The 18,524-nt window shown below is 47.5% G+C and overlaps 3 protein-coding genes across 4 annotated transcripts in view; 2 read left to right on the top strand and 1 right to left on the bottom strand.

The window, feature by feature from the left end:
• The window catches only part of PPP2R5C (protein phosphatase 2 regulatory subunit B'gamma), a 100,680-nt gene extending 100,054 nt beyond the window's left edge, over positions 1-626 (top strand). Inside the window, exon 14 of one of the 2 annotated variants that reach the window (XM_056545925.1) lies at positions 1-626. This exon is cut by the window's left edge and continues 1,673 nt beyond it. The gene's annotated coding sequence lies outside the window, so the exon portion shown is untranslated. The other variant, XM_056545924.1, reaches the window with a different exon arrangement.
• Positions 627-8,605: 7,979 nt separating this feature from the next.
• On the bottom strand, positions 8,606-9,461 carry LOC130295743 (YLP motif-containing protein 1-like). The gene is made up of 2 exons (XM_056546806.1): positions 9,415-9,461; positions 8,606-9,323 (listed from the first exon to the last, which is right to left on the bottom strand). The coding sequence occupies exons 1-2, from the start codon at positions 9,459-9,461 to the stop codon at positions 8,606-8,608; spliced, it is 765 nt and encodes a 254-aa protein (XP_056402781.1).
• Positions 9,462-9,579: 118 nt separating this feature from the next.
• Positions 9,580-18,524, top strand: part of DYNC1H1 (dynein cytoplasmic 1 heavy chain 1) — a 55,684-nt gene continuing 46,739 nt past the window's right edge. Inside the window, exons 1-4 of the mRNA XM_056547200.1 lie at positions 9,580-9,900; positions 17,243-17,330; positions 17,437-17,610; positions 18,059-18,314. Of these exons, the coding sequence (XP_056403175.1) occupies positions 9,648-9,900; positions 17,243-17,330; positions 17,437-17,610; positions 18,059-18,314 (771 nt within the window). The 5' untranslated portion in view covers positions 9,580-9,647. The remainder of the gene's footprint in view (positions 9,901-17,242; positions 17,331-17,436; positions 17,611-18,058; positions 18,315-18,524) is intronic.

Here is an 18,524-nt window from a genome sequence, read left to right as displayed (position 1 = left end):
TCTTCTGCGCTGCATTTTTTTTTTCTTTTGCTGCCATAGGCTTGTAAAGACGACCATCGGCGGGATCCGATGACAATGGGCTTATGTCTGTGTGCGCTGTCAGACCATCTCTGGACGGACTGTGATAGAGATCGGCTTAGTGGGATCATGCAGGCTGGGCAAACTTTTTTTTTTCTGCAGGTATAAAATTTTTGCTAAATTTTTAGTCAGGTCTACCATAAGGGTAATTCCCATCTGGACATTTATGCCATATTCACATGCCATAAATGTCTAATACAGTGTTTCCTGACCGGGGTGCTGCCAGCTATTGCAAAACTACAACTCCCACCATGCCCGGACAGCCGAAGGCTGTCCGGGCATGCTGGGAGTTGTAGTTTTGCAACAGCTGGCACCACCCTGGTTGTTCCTGAACACCACCCTGGTTGTTCCTGAACACCTCCACTGCTATAACCCGACCCTGGGGGATGGGGACGCTCGATCTTAAGATAGGTCTGGATCCCAAAAATGAATGTAGCCTAAAAGCCCAGGTGGGAATACCGATTTAGGGTACATTCACACGCCCAGATTTTTTAGCGGGTTTTCCGCTGCGTATTTGAAAGTGGGCAGGCTCTTCTCGGCTGTCCGCAGCCGATTTTCCGCGGCGGAATGTACACTGCGGAAAATCCGCCGCAAGCCCCGTTGAAGTCAGTAGGGACTGTGGCGGATTTTCCACAGCGTAAATTCCGCTGCGGAAAATCTGCTGCGGACAGCCGAGAAGAGCCCGCCCACTTTCAAATACGCAGTGGAAAACCCGCTAAAAAATCTGCGCGTGTGAACGTACCCTTAAAGTAAGTTTACTAAATTGATTGAACAACAATCTGATTAATAAGGCAGACCCAGTGGCTGGCACGGTTTCGGCAATAATACAAAGTGTACCAACAGTACGTCAGACTGGTCAATGGCAACCTGCTCCAAACCTGAGTGGCCAAGTGAAGGGCCAAGAAAGCTTTTCGCTTTCTTACGTATTAATCAGATTTTTTTTTTCAGTAGGAATCTGATAAATATGTGTAAAAAAAAATATATATACTTTTAAATCAGCTGATGCCAGAAAGTTATCCAGATTTGTAAATTACTTCTATTTAAAAAATCTTAATCCTTCCAGTACTTATCAGCTGCTGTATGCTCCACAGGAAGTTGTGTAGTTCCTTCCAGTCTGACCACAGTGCTCTCTGCTGACTCCTCTGTCCGTGTCAGGATCTGTCCAGAGCAGGAGAGGTTTGCTATGAGAATTTTCTCCTGCTCTACGCGATACCTGACACAGGCAGAGGTCACTGTGGTCAGACTAGAAAGAACTACACAACTTCCTGTAGAGCATAAAGCAGCTGATAAGCACTGGAAGGATTAAGATTTTTATAAAGAAGTAATTTACAGATCTATATAACTTTCTGGCATTGGCTTATTTGTAAGCATTTTTTTTCCCTCCAGAGTACCCCTTTAAATAAAACGTCAATCAAGTCTGATCTTTCGGAGTTTGTTGTTCAGCAGAGATGTTGCAGGTTTGTTCCCGTGTGCGCTGAAGGTCCTTACTGGTTAACTTGAAGACGTAACGCTTTACCGATCTTCTCAGATTAGGAGCAGTGACGCCATCTTTTTATTTTATTTTTTTGCTTTTAAGGGACACTGGGTGCTTGTACATTATATGTATATTTGGTATACCATTGTTTGAACTTCCATCTTTTGCTGTTTTTTATTCTTATTTTTTTTTTCTCTTTTAGTTTTTTTTTTTTTAGTTTGGCTGTTTGATTCCAAGGGCAACTTTAAAAAAAAAATAAAAATAAAATAAAAAATGTCCCCCCTCTTTACCCCTGGACCTGCGACTTGTTCTAGCCATGTTTGTTTGACTGTGTAATACTCCGTTTCTACCAATCATCTATTATTGTCTAGATTTTATTTGTGCTTTATTGATGATAAACATTCACCAAATAAGGGAAACATCCATTTTTCTTGTAGTGTTTTTAATTTTATGCCATGTAAACAAAAAAACATGCATACTTACAAACGATACCAAACTAATATGTATTACATGAGGGGGGAGAACAGGCCTGGTAGGGTTTCTTTTCTTTTTTTTTTTTTTTTTTTTTTTTTTTTTTTTTTTTTTTTTTTTGGTGATTGTTTTCTCGATAAAGTTTATTGTACACACCTTTCTGAGATCTTACCTGTACATGAGGAATGTCAACAGTACTATGACGAGTGTCTTTTTAGTGTGGCTTTAGTATGGCTTCATTTTAATATTGTACATACATTGTACCTTGTTTTATGGTAATAAGTAATAAAACTTTAGACTTCATATTTTGTACAAAATGGTCCTGTGTACAAATTACGGCTTCGCGAAAAAACAGTAGCTTCTTTTTTATTTTATCTTACTTTGCACGCTGTAAATTTGAACTGGATTGCCGCCATTGCCTACTGCTGAGATATTCCATTTTTTTTTATAGGGGGTGGGGCTAAGAAAGGGGGTGGGACTTTACCATTCCTTTAGAACATTCTACATAGCACCTAATCCTTATGTGCTGTTGACAAGCTCTCAAGCTCTTGGTGTATTATTTGGAATCAATAAAAAATATGACTTTCAATATGGCAGCTGTCATCTTGTGAGTTGTAAATAAAGGTTACGGTTTTACGCGGGGCGACCGATGGTGTTTTTTTTCTCATGTGCCGATCCAGAGAAAGGTAACGTAGGGGAAGATTTTGAGGGGTTATGGCAGATAAGAGGAAACAAGGGGGCTTCCTACTACACATGCTCAGAGAATGGCTCCGTCTGCTTAGGGTGACAAGGGACCCCCATTCTTACAATTAGTGGTTATCTCAGCGGCCACTTTAATTTAGTCCTAATGGTAGACGGGCCTTGATAAAATAACCCTTAAAGGGGTACTCTGGTGGAAAACTTTTTTTAATGAACTGGTGCCAGAAAATTAAAGATTTGTAAATTACTTCTATTTAAAAAAAAAAATCTTAATCCTTTTAGTACTTTTTAGCAGCTGTATGCTGCAGAGGAAATTCTTTACTTTTCTAATTTTTGTCTTGTCCACAGTGCTCTCTGCTGACACCTCTGTCCGTGTCAAGAACTGTCCAGAGCAGGAGAGGTTTGCTATGGGGATTTTCTCCTGCTCTGGACAGTTCCTGATATGGGCATCAGGTGTCAGCAGAGAGCACTGCAGACAAGACAAAAAAGAAATTAAAAAAAGAAAGTATTTCCTCTGTAGCAAACAGCTGCTAAAAAGTACTGAAAGGATTAAGATTTTTTTTAATAGAAGTACCCCTTTTAAAGGTCCCCTTTAGCCAGTCCCATGACTAAAACCTCTGCCCCTAGGGCAGTGTTTTCCAACCAGTGTGCCTCCAGCTGTTTCCCAACTACAACTCCAAGCATGCCCGGGCAGCCGAAGGCTGCCCGGGCATGCTGGGAGTTGTAGTTGGGAAACAGCTGGAGGCACACTGGTTGGAAAACGCTGCTTTTGAGAAACCAAGTTTTTTGTTCTGCTATGGACCCCCTTTTGTTCTGATCTCGTATGTAATACAGCACCATATGGCGGCACACAGCTATGTAGTGTGGAGCCTCAGACACGTAGGTCATAGTTTCTAGGCTACTAGTAAAGTTACTTACAAGCGTCGTGACCGGAAAAAGTGCGATTTGTCTGCATGTTAGAGCTATTTTTTATTTATTTCATTTTTGTTTAGTACATTATCTGGACAGCCGTATTGCTTTACTGCAAAGTCCCATGGATTGAAAACCTTACTGGGTGCACTCTGTGACCTTTGCAAAGGTCCTTCCATAGGGGGGAGGCTGAGCTGTGAGTTTCGTCTATTGTCTTCTCTACTGCTGTCGCCTCTCGCTGTAATTCTGTACAGATCACTTTCCAGCAGCCTCCTCCTTATAATCACAGACAGAACAGACAAGTCTCAGCTTAGTTTTTAGCCCCCTAGTGGCCAAATTTAAAAAGGCAAGAACTCTGGAATATTGTAAAACCTAGATCAGTGTTCCAGATACTGCAAAATGACAACTCCCAGCAGCCTTTGGCTGTCTGAGCCTGCTGAGAGTTGTAGTTTTGCCACAGCTGGAGGCATCCAGGTTGGGAAATACTAACTTAGCAGTACGAGCCAAGGGCAGAGCTATGCTTTATTTATTTTTTGCGATTGAACGAAAGCTGCTTAAACACGGCCACTGTCACTTAGCCACTTGCTGTGTATAGGAAGATGTCTTAATCCACTAAAACCCCCTCCCTAAAAAAAAAATAAAAACTGGGGGGTGTATAATGTAGAGTAGCAACCCAACCTGTGTGCAGTGTTTAGTAGTGTAAATGCCTCTTGCATCTATCCAAAGCTACAGCTCTCGGTATGACAGTTGGGTGGAGAAGTTATTTATTAATATAAATACATATATATATATAGTGATCCCTCAGCTTACAATGGCCTCAACATACAATAGTTTCAACATACAATGGTCTTTTCTGGACCATTGTAACTTGAAACCAGACTCAACATACAATGTACAGACAGTCCAGATCTGTGATACCTGTCAATGGCTGAAAGAACCGACCAATCAGAATGGGCATTCACTGGTAAATTACCTCTATTACTGAAGTGTATGCACTGACTGGCTGTCTGCTAGCGCCCCCTACAGTACAGGGAGGAACTACAAGTTCCATACTACTCCTTACCTGTGCCAGGGTTAGTTGCTCCATTGGACACCAGGTAAGGGCGGCTCCATTTGGGACACTGAAGAAGCTCCTGTCCTCTACATAAACCATTGTTTCACCAACCAGGGTGCCTCCAGCTGTTGTTGGGACCCTGAAGAAGCTCCTGTCCTCTACATAAACCATTGTTTCACCAACCAGGGTGCCTCCAGCTGTTGCAAAACTACAACTCCCAGCATGCCCGGACAGCCGTTGGCTGTCCGGGCATGCTGGGAGTTGTAGTTTTGCAACAGCTGGAGGCACCCTGGTTGGGAAACACTGACATAGACAGTGATTACAGTTCCCAGCAGATCTTTCTTACTTTTATATGTAAGGATTTGCTTTATCTATATTAGTTATCTACTTATTTTTCTTTAATCCTCACTTTTTCCTATTTTTGGATGACATTTTGCGGTTTCAGAACCAATTACCAGGTTTCCATAGAGTTCTAGTCTCAACATACAATGGTTTCAACATACAATGGTCGTCCTGGCACCAATTAATATTGTAACTTGAGGGACGTGTGTGTGTGTGTGTGTGTGTGTGTATGTATGTATATATATATATATATATATATATATATCTATTTTGTTTACTCTCACATCTTTTGTCAATAAAATCTGCTCCTGATTGCTGGATGACAGAGGATGGAGCTGAGGACTGTTCTCCGCATGAAGTGTCGATGGAGAAAAACAGAATTCCGCCCACGTCCCAACTGTCCTCGCTGCGGCCTCAACCAGGGAACACAACTTTCCACCGATTGTTCCTAACGTGGTGAAATCACACGGGCGCTTCTTTCTCGTCTTCTACTGCCAAGTATGTTTTCCAAACTCTGACGATTTACTCCATTCCGAGTGTGAGACTCCAAACTGTGCAAGAGAGAGATTACCAAAAACATCAGGAGGAACACAAGTGCTCACCTAAATGCGGACCTGTCATTATAGGGTACACTGCCCTGTGTGTACATGAGGATCAGCACTATTTTTGGCCATTATATAACTTGTATGAGGTATTTTTTTCAGCAGATTTCTGCTGTGCAAGCTTCAGCTATAATTTGCAGTTCTCACAGAGCTGGTGGGCAGAGCTTCCTCCTCCATAGACTTGTATTGCTTGTCTTGTAGACACAGGACAAAGCTGAGCTCATTTTCAGGGTGGATGAGTTTAGTAGCAGGAGGGGGAGTAGCATTTTTGTCTAATAAAATACATTACAAAGTTTCTTATAACAACTTTTACTATTGAACTATGCAAAGTTTGTTTAAATGACACAGTGGTTGTTCAAAGTATACCTATAAGATAAATATATATACACACACAAACACATATATACACTGCTAAAAAAAAAAAAAAAAAAAAAAAACATCCTAGATCTACATAGTTGAATGCGCTGACAACAAAATCACACAAAAATTATCAATGGAAATCCAATGTAACAACCCCTGGAGGTCTGGATATGGAGTCACTCAAAATCACAGTGGAAAACCCCACTACAGGCTGATCCAACTTTATGTAATGTCCTTAATACAAGTCCCAATGAGGCTCAGTAGTGTGTGTGGCCTCCACGTGCCCGTATGACCTCCCTACAACGCCTGGGCATGCTCCTGATGAGGTGGAGGATGGTCTCCTTAGGGATGTCCTCCCAGACCTGGACTAAAGCATCCGCCAACTCCTGGACAGTCTGTGCTGGATGGAGCGAGACGTCCCAGATGTGCTCAATCGGATTCAGGGGAACGGGCGGCCAGTCCATAGCATCAATGCCTTCCTCTTGTAGGAACTGCTGACACACTCCAGCCACATGAGGTCTAGTATTGTCTTGTATTAGGAGGAACCAGGGCCAACTGCACCAGCATATGGTCTCACCAGGGGTCTGAGGATCTCATCTCGGTACCTAATGGCAGTCAGGCTACCTCTGACAAGCACATGGAGTGCGGCCCCCAAAAGAAATGCCACCCCACACCATTACTGACCCACCGCCAAACTGGTCATGCTGGAGATTGTTGCAGGCAGCAGAACGTTCTCCACAGCGTCTCCAGACTCCAGTCACGTCTGTCACATCAGTGTGAACCTGCTTTCATCTGTGAAGAGCTCAGGGTACCAGTGGCAAATTTGCCAATCTTGGTTTTCTCTGGCAAATGCCAAACGTCCTGCCCGGTGTTGGGCTGTAAGCACAACCCCCACCTGTGGACGTCTGGCCCTCATACCACCCTCATGGAGTATTTCTGACTGTATGAGTGGACACATGCACATTTGTGGTCTGCTGGAGGTCATTTTGCAGGGCTCTGGCAGTGCTCATCCTGCTCCTCCTTGCACAAAGGTGGAGGTAGCGGTCCTGCTGCTGGGTTGTTGCCCTCCTACGGCCTCCTCCACGTCTCCTGATGTACTGGCCTGTCTCCTGGTAGCGCCTCCATGTACCATCTGCAGTTCAGCTCAAGCTGATTGGGGTTGTTCATGATATCTGTTCCTGATAAAGCTGGGTGACATCTTATATGGCCACCAATACTTCTAGAAGGCATGGCAAAGCAAGCGTAAGGCACATTCTCCCCCAAATTTGTTACAAACTCCACAGTGGAAAGTACTTGTTAGACAGAAAGGTACGGCCATATGTTTTTAAGGACCCTTGGGATTAGTGGGGTCACGTTGGTGGCCTCCAAGTGGCTATTTAACTGATGTCTATGGAAGCCAACAGCTTGCAAGCTCCATGAAATGATTTCTTGCTCAGGTTTCATACACCTTGCAGTTGTTCCTGTGATGGTTGCGCACAAATTTTATTTTTTGTTAAAATTGCAACCAGAAATTCAAAAAGACATTCTTATAATGTAAAGCACAAACATTGCAGAGGACGTTCATGCACGCACCAAAATGTGCGCAGAATCTTGGCGGAAGTAACGGAATATCATGCAGAGAGCTCCATCTAGTGGTAGTATATGATAATGAAAGGCATTTCTCTATATTCCCCAACTCCTGTATTAGTGCAGTGTTTCTTATCTAGTGCACCTCCAGCTGTTGCAAGACTACAACTCCCAGGTTGTAGGTTTATTTTCATAACACTTTCAATTTTCTACCTACAGACCCATATGAGGGCTTGTTTTTTGCACCACCAATTTTACTCTGTAATACCATCAATAATTTCACCACAAAATCTACGGTGAAACCAGAAAAAAAATATTTGTGGGGCAAAATATATATATATATATATTTTTTTTTTTTTAAACCACCATTTTGTAACTTTTGTGGGCTTCTGATTCTACCCAGTGCACTTTTCAGTAAAAATGACACTTGTACGATTACAAGGATACTCAATTTATATAGGTTTTATTTTATTTCACTACTTAAAAAATTATCACTACATGCACTAAAATTAGTGTGTTTAAAATTGTACTCTTCTTACCGCTATAACTTTATTTTTCTGTATACGGGGATGTGTAAGAGCTCATTTTTTGCGCCATGATCTGAAGTTTTCATCGGTACCTTTTTTGTTTTGGTGGGACTTTTTGATCTCTTTTTATATACTTTTTAAAGGTATACAAAGTGACCAAAAACATGCAATTTTGGACTTTGGTATTTTTTTACATAAACGCCATTGACTGTGCGGTTTAATTAATGATATATTTTATAGTTAGGACATTTATGCACGTGGTGATACCACATATGTTTATTTTTATGTTTACATTTTTTTTTTTAATGGGAAAAGGGGGTGATTCAAACTTTTATTAGGGAAGGGGTTAATTCACATTGTTGTCCGCATTCATAGGAAAGGTAGAAGGGAGGAATCAGGCAACTACAGACCAGTAAGCCTGACATCAATAGTGTGGAAATTAATGGGTGGGTTAGTGAGGGGTGGATCAGTGAGTCTGGATCGGTAAGGATGTGGCTGGGGTGGATCATTGAGGCTGGGTAGATCAGTAAGGCTGGGTGGATTCCAGTAAGAATGAGGTAGGGGTTGGATCAGTGAGGCTGGATGGGTGAGACTGGCTGAGTGGATCAGCGAGGATGAGGCTGGGTGGATAAATGAGGCTGCGTGGATCAGTCAGGATGAGGCTGGGTGGATCGGGGAGGCTGGGTGGATCAGTCAGGATGAGGCTGGGTAGATCGGGGAGGCTGGGTGGGTCAGTCAGGATGAAGCTAGGTAGAGCGGGGAGGCTGGGTGGATCAGTGAGGTTGGGTGGATCAGTGAAGCTGGGTAGATCATGGAGGTTGGGGAGGCTGGGTGGATCAGTGAAGCTGGGTAGATCATGGAGGTTGGGGAGGCTGGGTGGATCAGTGAGGTTGGGTAGATCATGGAGGTTGGGGAGGCTGGGTGGATCATGGAGGTTGGGGAGGCTGGGTGGATCAGTGAGGTTGGGTAGATCAGTGAGGTTGGGTAGATCACGGAGGTTGGGGAGGCTGGGTGGATCATGGAGGTTGGGGAGGCTGGGTGGATCAGTGAGGTTGGGTAGATCATGGAGGTTGGGGAGGCTGGGTGGATCAGTGAGGTTGGGTAGATCATGGAGGTTGGGGAGGCTGGGTGGATCATGGAGGTTGGGGAGGCTGGGTGGATCAGTGAGGTTGGGTAGATCAGTGAGGTTGGGTAGATCACGGAGGTTGGGGAGGCTGGGTGGATCATGGAGGTTGGGGAGGCTGGGTGGATCAGTGAGGTTGGGTAGATCATGGAGGTTGGGAAAGCTGGGTGGATCGGGGAGGCTGGGTCGATGACAGTATCCTTTCTCACCAGACAAAAGCGCTATGTAATGCTGCGGTACAAGCCTCGCACTGCATCCTGGGAAGTGTAGTCCCGGTCGCTCCTAGACACTGGGCAGACATTCAGGATTGGACTTCATCCCCCACAAGCCCTCGCGCCCGGCCACGCCTCTAGTTTGGCTCCTCCTCTGTCTGCTGTGTGGCGGGGCTCAGCCTCTCCCTGTCACTCGGTTCCCGGCTGTCGTACGGAGCGGAGCTGCAGACATGACGGACACGGGCGGGGCGGATGACGGCTCCGGTAACCTGGAGGTGTCGGCCGCGGTGCAGAATGTAGCGGACGCCTCGGTGCTGCAGAAACACATCCGGAAGCTGGTGCCGCTGCTGCTGGAGGATGGCGGGGACGCCCCGGCCTCCCTGGAGGCTGCGCTGGAGGAGAAGAGCGCGCTGGAGCAGATGAGGAAATTCCTGTCAGACCCGCAGGTGCACACCATCCTGGTGGAGAGGACGACGCTGAAAGGTGAGGCCCGAGGAGCCGCCCGCACAGCGCCATCTGCTGGAGTACAGCGCTCGGTGCTAAGGGAGTGACTGCTCCCCCGGCGGCGACTGCTGGTACTACACCTATACTCCGCAACACTGATTATCACTGAGCTCAGACGCCATGTAGTCACAGCGCCACCTGCTGGATCCTGACTCTCATCACCACACAGTGTACCCCAATCTGCGGTTCTGCAGCTGTTGCAAAACTAAAGCTCCTATTGTAGGGGTTAGGGGACCACTTGTCTCAGGCCCAATGAAGTTACTAGTATAACAGATTTATTGCAGTCTGTAAGAAAGTGTAAGCAGGGTGCCTCCAGCTGTTGCAAAACTACAACTCCCATAGACTGGTGGGGGCGCCTGTAGGATTGCTGTATCCCCCCCCCCCCCCCTCCAGTCTGTAGGATAGCTGTGTCCCCCCTCCCCTCCAGTCTGTAGGATCGCTGTATCCCCTCCCCACCAGTCTGTAGGATCGCTGTATTCCCCCCCCCCCCAGTCTGTAGGATCGCTGTATTCCCCCCCCCCCAGTCTGTAGGATCACTGTATCCCCCCCCCCCTCCAGTCTGTAGGATCGCTGTATCCCCCCCCTCCAGTCTGTAGGATCGCTGTATCCCCCCCCCTCCAGTCTGTAGGATCGCTGTATCCCCCCCCTCCAGTCTGTAGGATCGCTGTATTCTCCCCTCCTCCAGTCTGTAGGATCGCTGTATTCCCCCCCCTCCAGTCTGTAGGATCGCTGTATTCCCCCCCCTCCAGTCTGTAGGATCGCTGTATTCCCCCCCCCCCCCCCAGTCTGTAGGATCGCTGTATTCCCCCCCCCCCAGTCTGTAGGATCGCTGTATTCTCCCCCCCTCCAGTCTGTAGGATCGCTGTATTCCCCCCTCCCCTCCAGTCTGTAGGATCGCTGTATTCCCCCCTCCTCCTCCAGTCTGTAGGATCGCTGTATTCCCCCCCCCCCTCCAGTCTGTAGGATCGCTGTATTCCCCCCTCCTCCAGTCTGTAGGATCGCTGTATTCCCCCCTCCTCCAGTCTGTAGGATCGCTGTATTCCCCCCTCCTCCAGTCTGTAGGATCGCTGTATTCCCCCCCTCCTCCAGTCTGTAGGATCGCTGTATTCCCCCCTCCTCCAGTCTGTAGGATCGCTGTATTCCCCCCTCCTCCAGTCTGTAGGATCGCTGTATTCCCCCCCTCCTCCAGTCTGTAGGATCGCTGTATTCTCCCCTCCTCCAGTCTGTAGGATCGCTGTATTCCCCCCTCCTCCAGTCTGTAGGATCGCTGTATTCCCCCCTCCTCCAGTCTGTAGGATCGCTGTATTCCCCCCTCCTCCAGTCTGTAGGATCGCTGTATTCCCCCCCTCCTCCAGTCTGTAGGATCGCTGTATTCCCCCCTCCTCCAGTCTGTAGGATCGCTGTATTCTCCCCTCCTCCAGTCTGTAGGATCGCTGTATTCCCCCCCTCCTCCAGTCTGTAGGATCGCTGTATTCCCCCCTCCTCCAGTCTGTAGGATCGCTGTATTCCCCCCTCCTCCAGTCTGTAGGATCGCTGTATTCTCCCCTCCTCCAGTCTGTAGGATCGCTGTATTCCCCCCTCCTCCAGTCTGTAGGATCGCTGTATTCCCCCCTCCCCTCCAGTCTGTAGGATCGCTGTATTCTCCCCTCCTCCAGTCTGTAGGATCGCTGTATTCCCCCCTCCTCCAGTCTGTAGGATCGCTGTATTCTCCCCTCCTCCAGTCTGTAGGATCGCTGTATTCTCCCCTCCTCCAGTCTGTAGGATCGCTGTATTCTCCCCTCCTCCAGTCTGTAGGATCGCTGTATTCCCCCTCCTCCTCCAGTCTGTAGGATCGCTGTATTCTCCCCTCCTCCAGTCTGTAGGATCGCTGTATTCTCCCCTCCTCCAGTCTGTAGGATCGCTGTATTCTCCCCTCCTCCAGTCTGTAGGATCGCTGTATTCCCCCCTCCTCCAGTCTGTAGGATCGCTGTATTCCCCCCTCCTCCAGTCTGTAGGATCGCTGTATTCCCCCCTCCTCCAGTCTGTAGGATCGCTGTATTCCCCCCTCCTCCAGTCTGTAGGATCGCTGTATTCTCCCCTCCTCCAGTCTGTAGGATCGCTGTATTCCCCCTCCCCTCCAGTCTGTAGGATCGCTGTATTCTCCCCTCCTCCAGTCTGTAGGATCGCTGTATTCTCCCCTCCTCCAGTCTGTAGGATCGCTGTATTCTCCCCTCCTCCAGTCTGTAGGATCGCTGTATTCTCCCCTCCTCCAGTCTGTAGGATCGCTGTATTCTCCCCTCCTCCAGTCTGTAGGATCGCTGTATTCCCCCCTCCTCCAGTCTGTAGGATCGCTGTATTCCCCCCTCCCCTCCAGTCTGTAGGATTGCTGTATTCCCCCCTCCTCCAGTCTGTAGGATCGCTGTATTCCCCCCTCCTCCAGTCTGTAGGATCGCTGTATTCCCCCCTCCTCCAGTCTGTAGGATCGCTGTATTCCCCCCTCCTCCAGTCTGTAGGATCGCTGTATTCCCCCCTCCTCCAGTCTGTAGGATCGCTGTATTCCCCCCTCCCCTCCAGTCTGTAGGATCGCTGTATTCTCCCCTCCTCCAGTCTGTAGGATCGCTGTATTCTCCCCTCCTCCAGTCTGTAGGATCGCTGTATTCTCCCCTCCTCCAGTCTGTAGGATCGCTGTATTCCCCCCTCCTCCAGTCTGTAGGATCGCTGTATTCCCCCCTCCTCCAGTCTGTAGGATCGCTGTATTCCCCCCTCCTCCAGTCTGTAGGATCGCTGTATTCCCCCCCTCCCCTCCAGTCTGTAGGATTGCTGTATTCCCCCCTCCTCCAGTCTGTAGGATCGCTGTATTCCCCCCTCCTCCAGTCTGTAGGATCGCTGTATTCCCTCCTCCTCCAGTCTGTAGGATTGCTGTATTCCCCCCTCCTCCTCCAGTCTGTAGGATCGCTGTATTCCCCCCTCCTCCTCCAGTCTGTAGGATTGCTGTATTCCCCCCTCCTCCTCCAGTCTGTAGGATTGCTGTATTCCCCCCTCCTCCTCCAGTCTGTAGGATCGCTGTATTCCCCCCTCCTCCTCCAGTCTGTAGGATTGCTGTATTCCCCCCTCCTCCTCCAGTCTGTAGGATTGCTGTATTCCCCTCCTCCTCCAGTCTGTAGGATCGCTGTATTCCCCCCTCCTCCAGTCTGTAGGATCGCTGTATTCCCCCCTCCTCCAGTCTGTAGGATCGCTGTATTCTCCCCTCCTCCAGTCTGTAGGATTGCTGTATTCCCCCCTCCTCCTCCAGTCTGTAGGATTGCTGTATTCCCCCCTCCTCCAGTCTGTAGGATTGCTGTATTCCCCCCTCTTCCAGTCTGTAGGATCGCTGTATTCCCCCCTCCTCCAGTCTGTAGGATCGCTGTATTCTCCCCTCCTCCAGTCTGTAGGATCGCTGTATTCTCCCCTCCTCCAGTCTGTAGGATTGCTGTATTCCCCCCTCCTCCTCCAGTCTGTAGGATTGCTGTATTCCCCCCTCCTCCAGTCTGTAGGATTGCTGTATTCCCCCCTCCTCCAGTCTGTAGGATTGCTGTATTCCCCCCCTCCTCCAGTCTGTAGGATTGCTGTATTCCCCCCCTCCTCCAGTCTGTAGGATCGCTGTATTCCCCCCTCCTCCAGTCTGTAGGATTGCTGTATTCCCCCCCTCCTCCAGTCTGTAGGATTGCTGTATTCCCCCCTCCTCCAGTCTGTAGGATCGCTGTATTCTCCCCTCCTCCAGTCTGTAGGATCGCTGTATTCTCCCCTCCTCCAGTCTGTAGGATCGCTGTATTCTCCCCTCCTCCAGTCTGTAGGATCGCTGTATTCCCCCCTCCTCCAGTCTGTAGGATCGCTGTATTCTCCCCTCCTCCAGTCTGTAGGATCGCTGTATTCCCCCCTCCTCCAGTCTGTAGGATCGCTGTGTGCCCAGCAGCCTGTGGCCCCTCACAAAAGACACGATGACACCTCTGTGGTGGTCCTCATCTTGCTCTGTTACGGATCTGTACAGGGTGGGGTCACTTGGCAGCAGAACTATGAGGACTCATGGGATCATCACACTTTTATAAGGAGACCAGGAGGATCCTGTGACCACTGCCCCCTGCTGGCTATAGGTGGATGTGCTGAGGCACGATCTGTTATCACCACAATAACAGACCTATAAATGTATCCAAAAAGATTGTAAAGAAAAGTACTGCAAATACCCTAATGATGGTCTGTACACAGTGCAGCATTATAGGAGCGGTTGTTTAGGGTGTATACACAGTGCAGCATTATAGGAGCGGTTGTTTAGGGTGTATACACAGTGCAGCATTATAGGGGCGGTTGTTAACGGTGTATACACAGTGCAGCATTATAGGGGCGGTTGTTTAGGGTGTATACACAGTGCAGCATTATAGGGGCGGTTGTTTAGGGTGTATACACAGTGCAGCATTATAGGAGCGGTTGTTTAGGGTGTATACACAGTGCAGCATTATAGGAGCGGTTGTTTAGGGTGTATACACAGTGCAGCATTATAGGAGCGGTTGTACAGGGTGTATACACAGTGCAGCATTATAGGAGCGGTTGTACAGGGTGTATACACAGTGCAGCATTATAGGAGCGGTTGTTTAGGGTGTATACACAATGCAGCATTATAAGGGCGGTTGTTTAGGGTGTATACACAGTGCAGCATAATAGGAGCGGTTGTACAGGGTGTATACACAGTGCAGCATTATAAGGGCGGTTGTACAGGGTGTATACACAGTGCAGCATTATAGGAGCGGTTGTTTAGGGTGTATACACAATGCAGCATTATAAGGGCGGTTGTTTAGGGTGTATACACAGTGCAGCATTATAAGGGCGGTTGTTTAGGGTGTATACACAGTTCAGCATTATAAGGGCGGTTGTTTAGGGTGTATACACAGTGCAGCATTATAGGAGCGTTTGTTTAGGGTGTATACACAGTGCAGCATTATAGGGGCGGTTGTTTAGGGTGTATACACAGTGCAGCATTATAGGAGCGGTTGTTTAGGGTGTATACACAGTGCAGCATTATAGGAGCGGTTGTACAGGGTGTATACACAGTGCAGCATTATAGGAGCGGTTGTACAGGGTGTATACACAGTGCAGCATTATAGGAGCGGTTGTTTAGGGTGTATACACAGTGCAGCATTATAGGGGCGGTTGTTTAGGGTGTATACACAGTGCAGCATTATAGGAGCGGTTGTACAGGGTGTATACACAGTGCAGCATTATAGGAGCGGTTATACAGGGTGTATACACAGTGCAGCATTATAGGAGCGGTTGTTTAGGGTGTATACACAGTGCAGCATTATAGGGGCGGTTGTTTAGGGTGTATACACAGTGCAGCATTATAGGAGCGGTTGTACAGGGTGTATACACAGTGCAGCATTATAGGAGCGGTTATACAGGGTGTATACACAGTGCAGCATTATAGGAGCGGTTGTTTAGGGTGTATACACAGTGCAGCATTATAGGAGCGTTTGTTTAGGGTGTATACACAGTGCAGCATTATAGGGGCGGTTGTTTAGGGTGTATACACAGTGCAGCATTATAGGAGCGGTTGTACAGGGTGTATACACAGTGCAGCATTATAAGGGCGGTTGTTTAGGGTGTATACACAGTGCAGCATTATAGGAGCGTTTGTTTAGGGTGTATACACAGTGCAGCATTATAGGGGCGGTTGTTTAGGGTGTATACACAGTGCAGCATTATAGGAGCGGTTGTTTAGGGTGTATACACAGTGCAGCATTATAGGAGCGGTTGTACAGGGTGTATACACAGTGCAGCATTATAGGAGCGGTTGTACAGGGTGTATACACGGTGCAGCATTATAGGAGCGGTTGTTTAGGGTGTATACACGGTGCAGCATTATAAGAGCGGTTGTTTAGGGTGTATACACGGTGCAGCATTATAGGAGCGGTTGTACAGGGTGTATACACAGTGCAGCATTATAGGAGCGGTTGTTTAGGGTGTATACACAGTGCAGCATTATAGGGGCGGTTGTACAGGGTGTATACACAGTGCAGCATTATAGGAGCAGTTGTTTAGGGTGTATACACAGTGCAGCATTATAGGAGCAGTTGTTTAGGGTGTATACACAGTGCAGCATTATAGGAGCGGTTGTTTAGGGTGTATACACAGTGCAGCATTATAGGGGCGGTTGTACAGGGTGTATACACAGTGCAGCATTATAGGAGCGGTTGTACAGGGTGTATACACAGTGCAGCATTATAGGGGCGGTTGTACAGGGTGTATACACAGTGCAGCATTATAGGAGCGGTTGTACAGGGTGTATACACAGTGCAGCATTATAGGAGCGGTTGTACAGGGTGTATACACAGTGCAGCATTATAGGGGCGGTTGTTTAGGGTGTATACACAGTGCAGCATTATAGGGGCGGTTGTACAGGGTGTATACACAGTGCAGCATTATAGGAGCGGTTGTTTAGGTTGTATACACAGTGCAGCATTATAAGGGCGGTTGTTTAGGGTGTATACACAGTGCAGCATTATAAGGGCGGTTGTTTAGGGTATATACACAGTGCAGCATTATAGGAGCGGTTGTTTAGGGTGTATACACAGTGCAGCATTATAAGGGCGGTTGTTTAGGGTGTATACACAGTGCAGCATTATAGGAGCGGTTGTTTAGGGTGTATACACAGTGCAGCATTATAAGGGCGGTTGTTTAGGGTGTATACACAGTGCAGCATTATAGGAGCGGTTGTTTAGGGTGTATACACAGTGCAGCATTATAAGGGCGGGTTGTTTAGGGTGTATACACAGTGCAGCATTATAGGGGCGGTTGTTTAGGGTGTATACACAGTGCAGCATTATAGGGGCGGTTGTTTAGGGTGTATACACAGTGCAGCATAATAGGAGCGTTTGTTTAGGGTGTATACACAGTGCAGCATTATAGGAGCGGTTGTTTAGGGTGTATACACAGTGCAGCATTATAGGAGCGGTTGTTTAGGGTGTATACACAGTGCATCATTATAGGAGCGGTTGTTTAGGGTGTATACACAGTGCAGCATATCTGTCTATTATGGAATGTATAATCTGTCCTATGAACCAGCAGAGAAGATCTTTACAGGGATGAATATACCAGAGATCTGTACTGGGGCTGCTTCAGTTTGACAGCTACGTCCTATGCTGGGAGATGACATAGACGGGCAATGGTGCATTGATCTCCCATCACGCAGCAGTAGGGGGGGGGGGGTACATGGACCAATAGGGTGAGACCAGAAAGTTTCCGGTTTTGGAGTTTAGTCACCTGATCCCATTTCAGTTGCGCTAACTTACTACTTCCGTTTTTATATTTACAGAGGACGTCGGTGATGAAGGAGAAGAGGAAAGAGAATCCATCTCCTACAACGTGAACATCGACATCCACTATGGACTCAAGTCCAACAGGTAACAACGCAGAACTGATAGGGGGTTACAATGGGATCCTTGTTGTTCATTAAGAATAAGTCAATAAAATCGTTCTATAATAATTGTTGATCTCTTCTTCTTCCAGTCTGGCATTTATTAAGAGGACCCCAGTTATTGACGCAGACAAACCAATCTCCTCTCAACTACGAGTTCTCACACTCAGCGAGGATTCCCCCTACGAGACGCTGCACTCCTTCATCAGCAACGCCGTCGCCCCCTTCTTCAAGTCATATATCCGTGAATCGGGCAAAGCTGACAGGTGAGGGGGGAAGTTGCATACGCTTGTTTTCTCAGTATAAGTTATTGATCTGTGTCCATTTTTGTAAGGGTAACCAGTCGTTTTCTAGATATAGTCCAGAGCTGTACTCACTATTCTGCTGGTGGGGTCACTGTGTACATAAATTACATTACTTATCCTGTACTGATCCTGAGTTATATCCTGTATTATACTCCAGAGCTGTACTCACTATTCTGCTGGTGAGGTCACTGTGTACATAAATTACATTACTTATCCTGTACTGATCCTGAGTTATATCCTGTATTATACTCCAGAGCTGTACTCACTATTCTGCTGGTGAGGTCACTGTGTACATACATTACATTACTTATCCTGTACTGATCCTGAGTTATATCCTGTATTATACTCCAGAGCTGCACTCACTATTCTTTGAGTCCGCGCTCATGTAGTTTGTGATGTTTGTCTTCAGAGATGGTGACAAAATGGCTCCCTCTGTGGAAAAGAAGATTGCGGAGTTGGAGATGGGACTTTTACATCTGCAGCAGAACATTGAAATCCCAGAGATCAGTCTGATGATCCACCCAAACATCACGAATGTGGCCAAGCAGTGCTACGAGAGAGGTGAGAAGCCGAAAGTGACAGACTTTGGAGACAAGGTGGAGGATCCCACGTTCCTGAACCAGCTGCAGTCAGGAGTCAACCGCTGGATTAGGGAAATACAAAAGGTAAGTTCTCATTGTGTACACGTATTGGGTACTAAGCCGTAAGCCTGATCTTGTCATAGGAGGGGGTCCCTCTACTGAAGTGTTTCCTAACCAGGGAGCCTCCAGCTGTTGCAAAACTACAACTCCCAGCATGCCCGGACAGCCTTTGGCTGTCCTGGCATGCTGGAAGTTGTAGTTTTGCAACAGCTGGAGGCACCCTGGTTAGGAAAC

The sequence above is a fragment of the Hyla sarda genome, chromosome 11, assembly GCF_029499605.1.
Source record: "Hyla sarda isolate aHylSar1 chromosome 11, aHylSar1.hap1, whole genome shotgun sequence".
Taxonomy (NCBI): Eukaryota; Metazoa; Chordata; class Amphibia; order Anura; family Hylidae; genus Hyla; species Hyla sarda.
The sequence above is the reverse complement of the archived record's forward strand: the minus strand, read 5'-3'. Positions and strand labels throughout refer to the sequence as shown.

Coding starts and splice junctions, on each gene's coding strand:
- LOC130295743 (XM_056546806.1), bottom strand. CDS start 9,461: ATGCAGTGCGAGGCTTGTACCGCAGCATTACATAGCGCTTTTGTCTG. Junction 9,324..9,414: donor TTACATAGCGCTTTTGTCTG/GTGAGAAAGGAT, acceptor TGATCCACCCAG/CCTCCCCAACCTCCATGATC.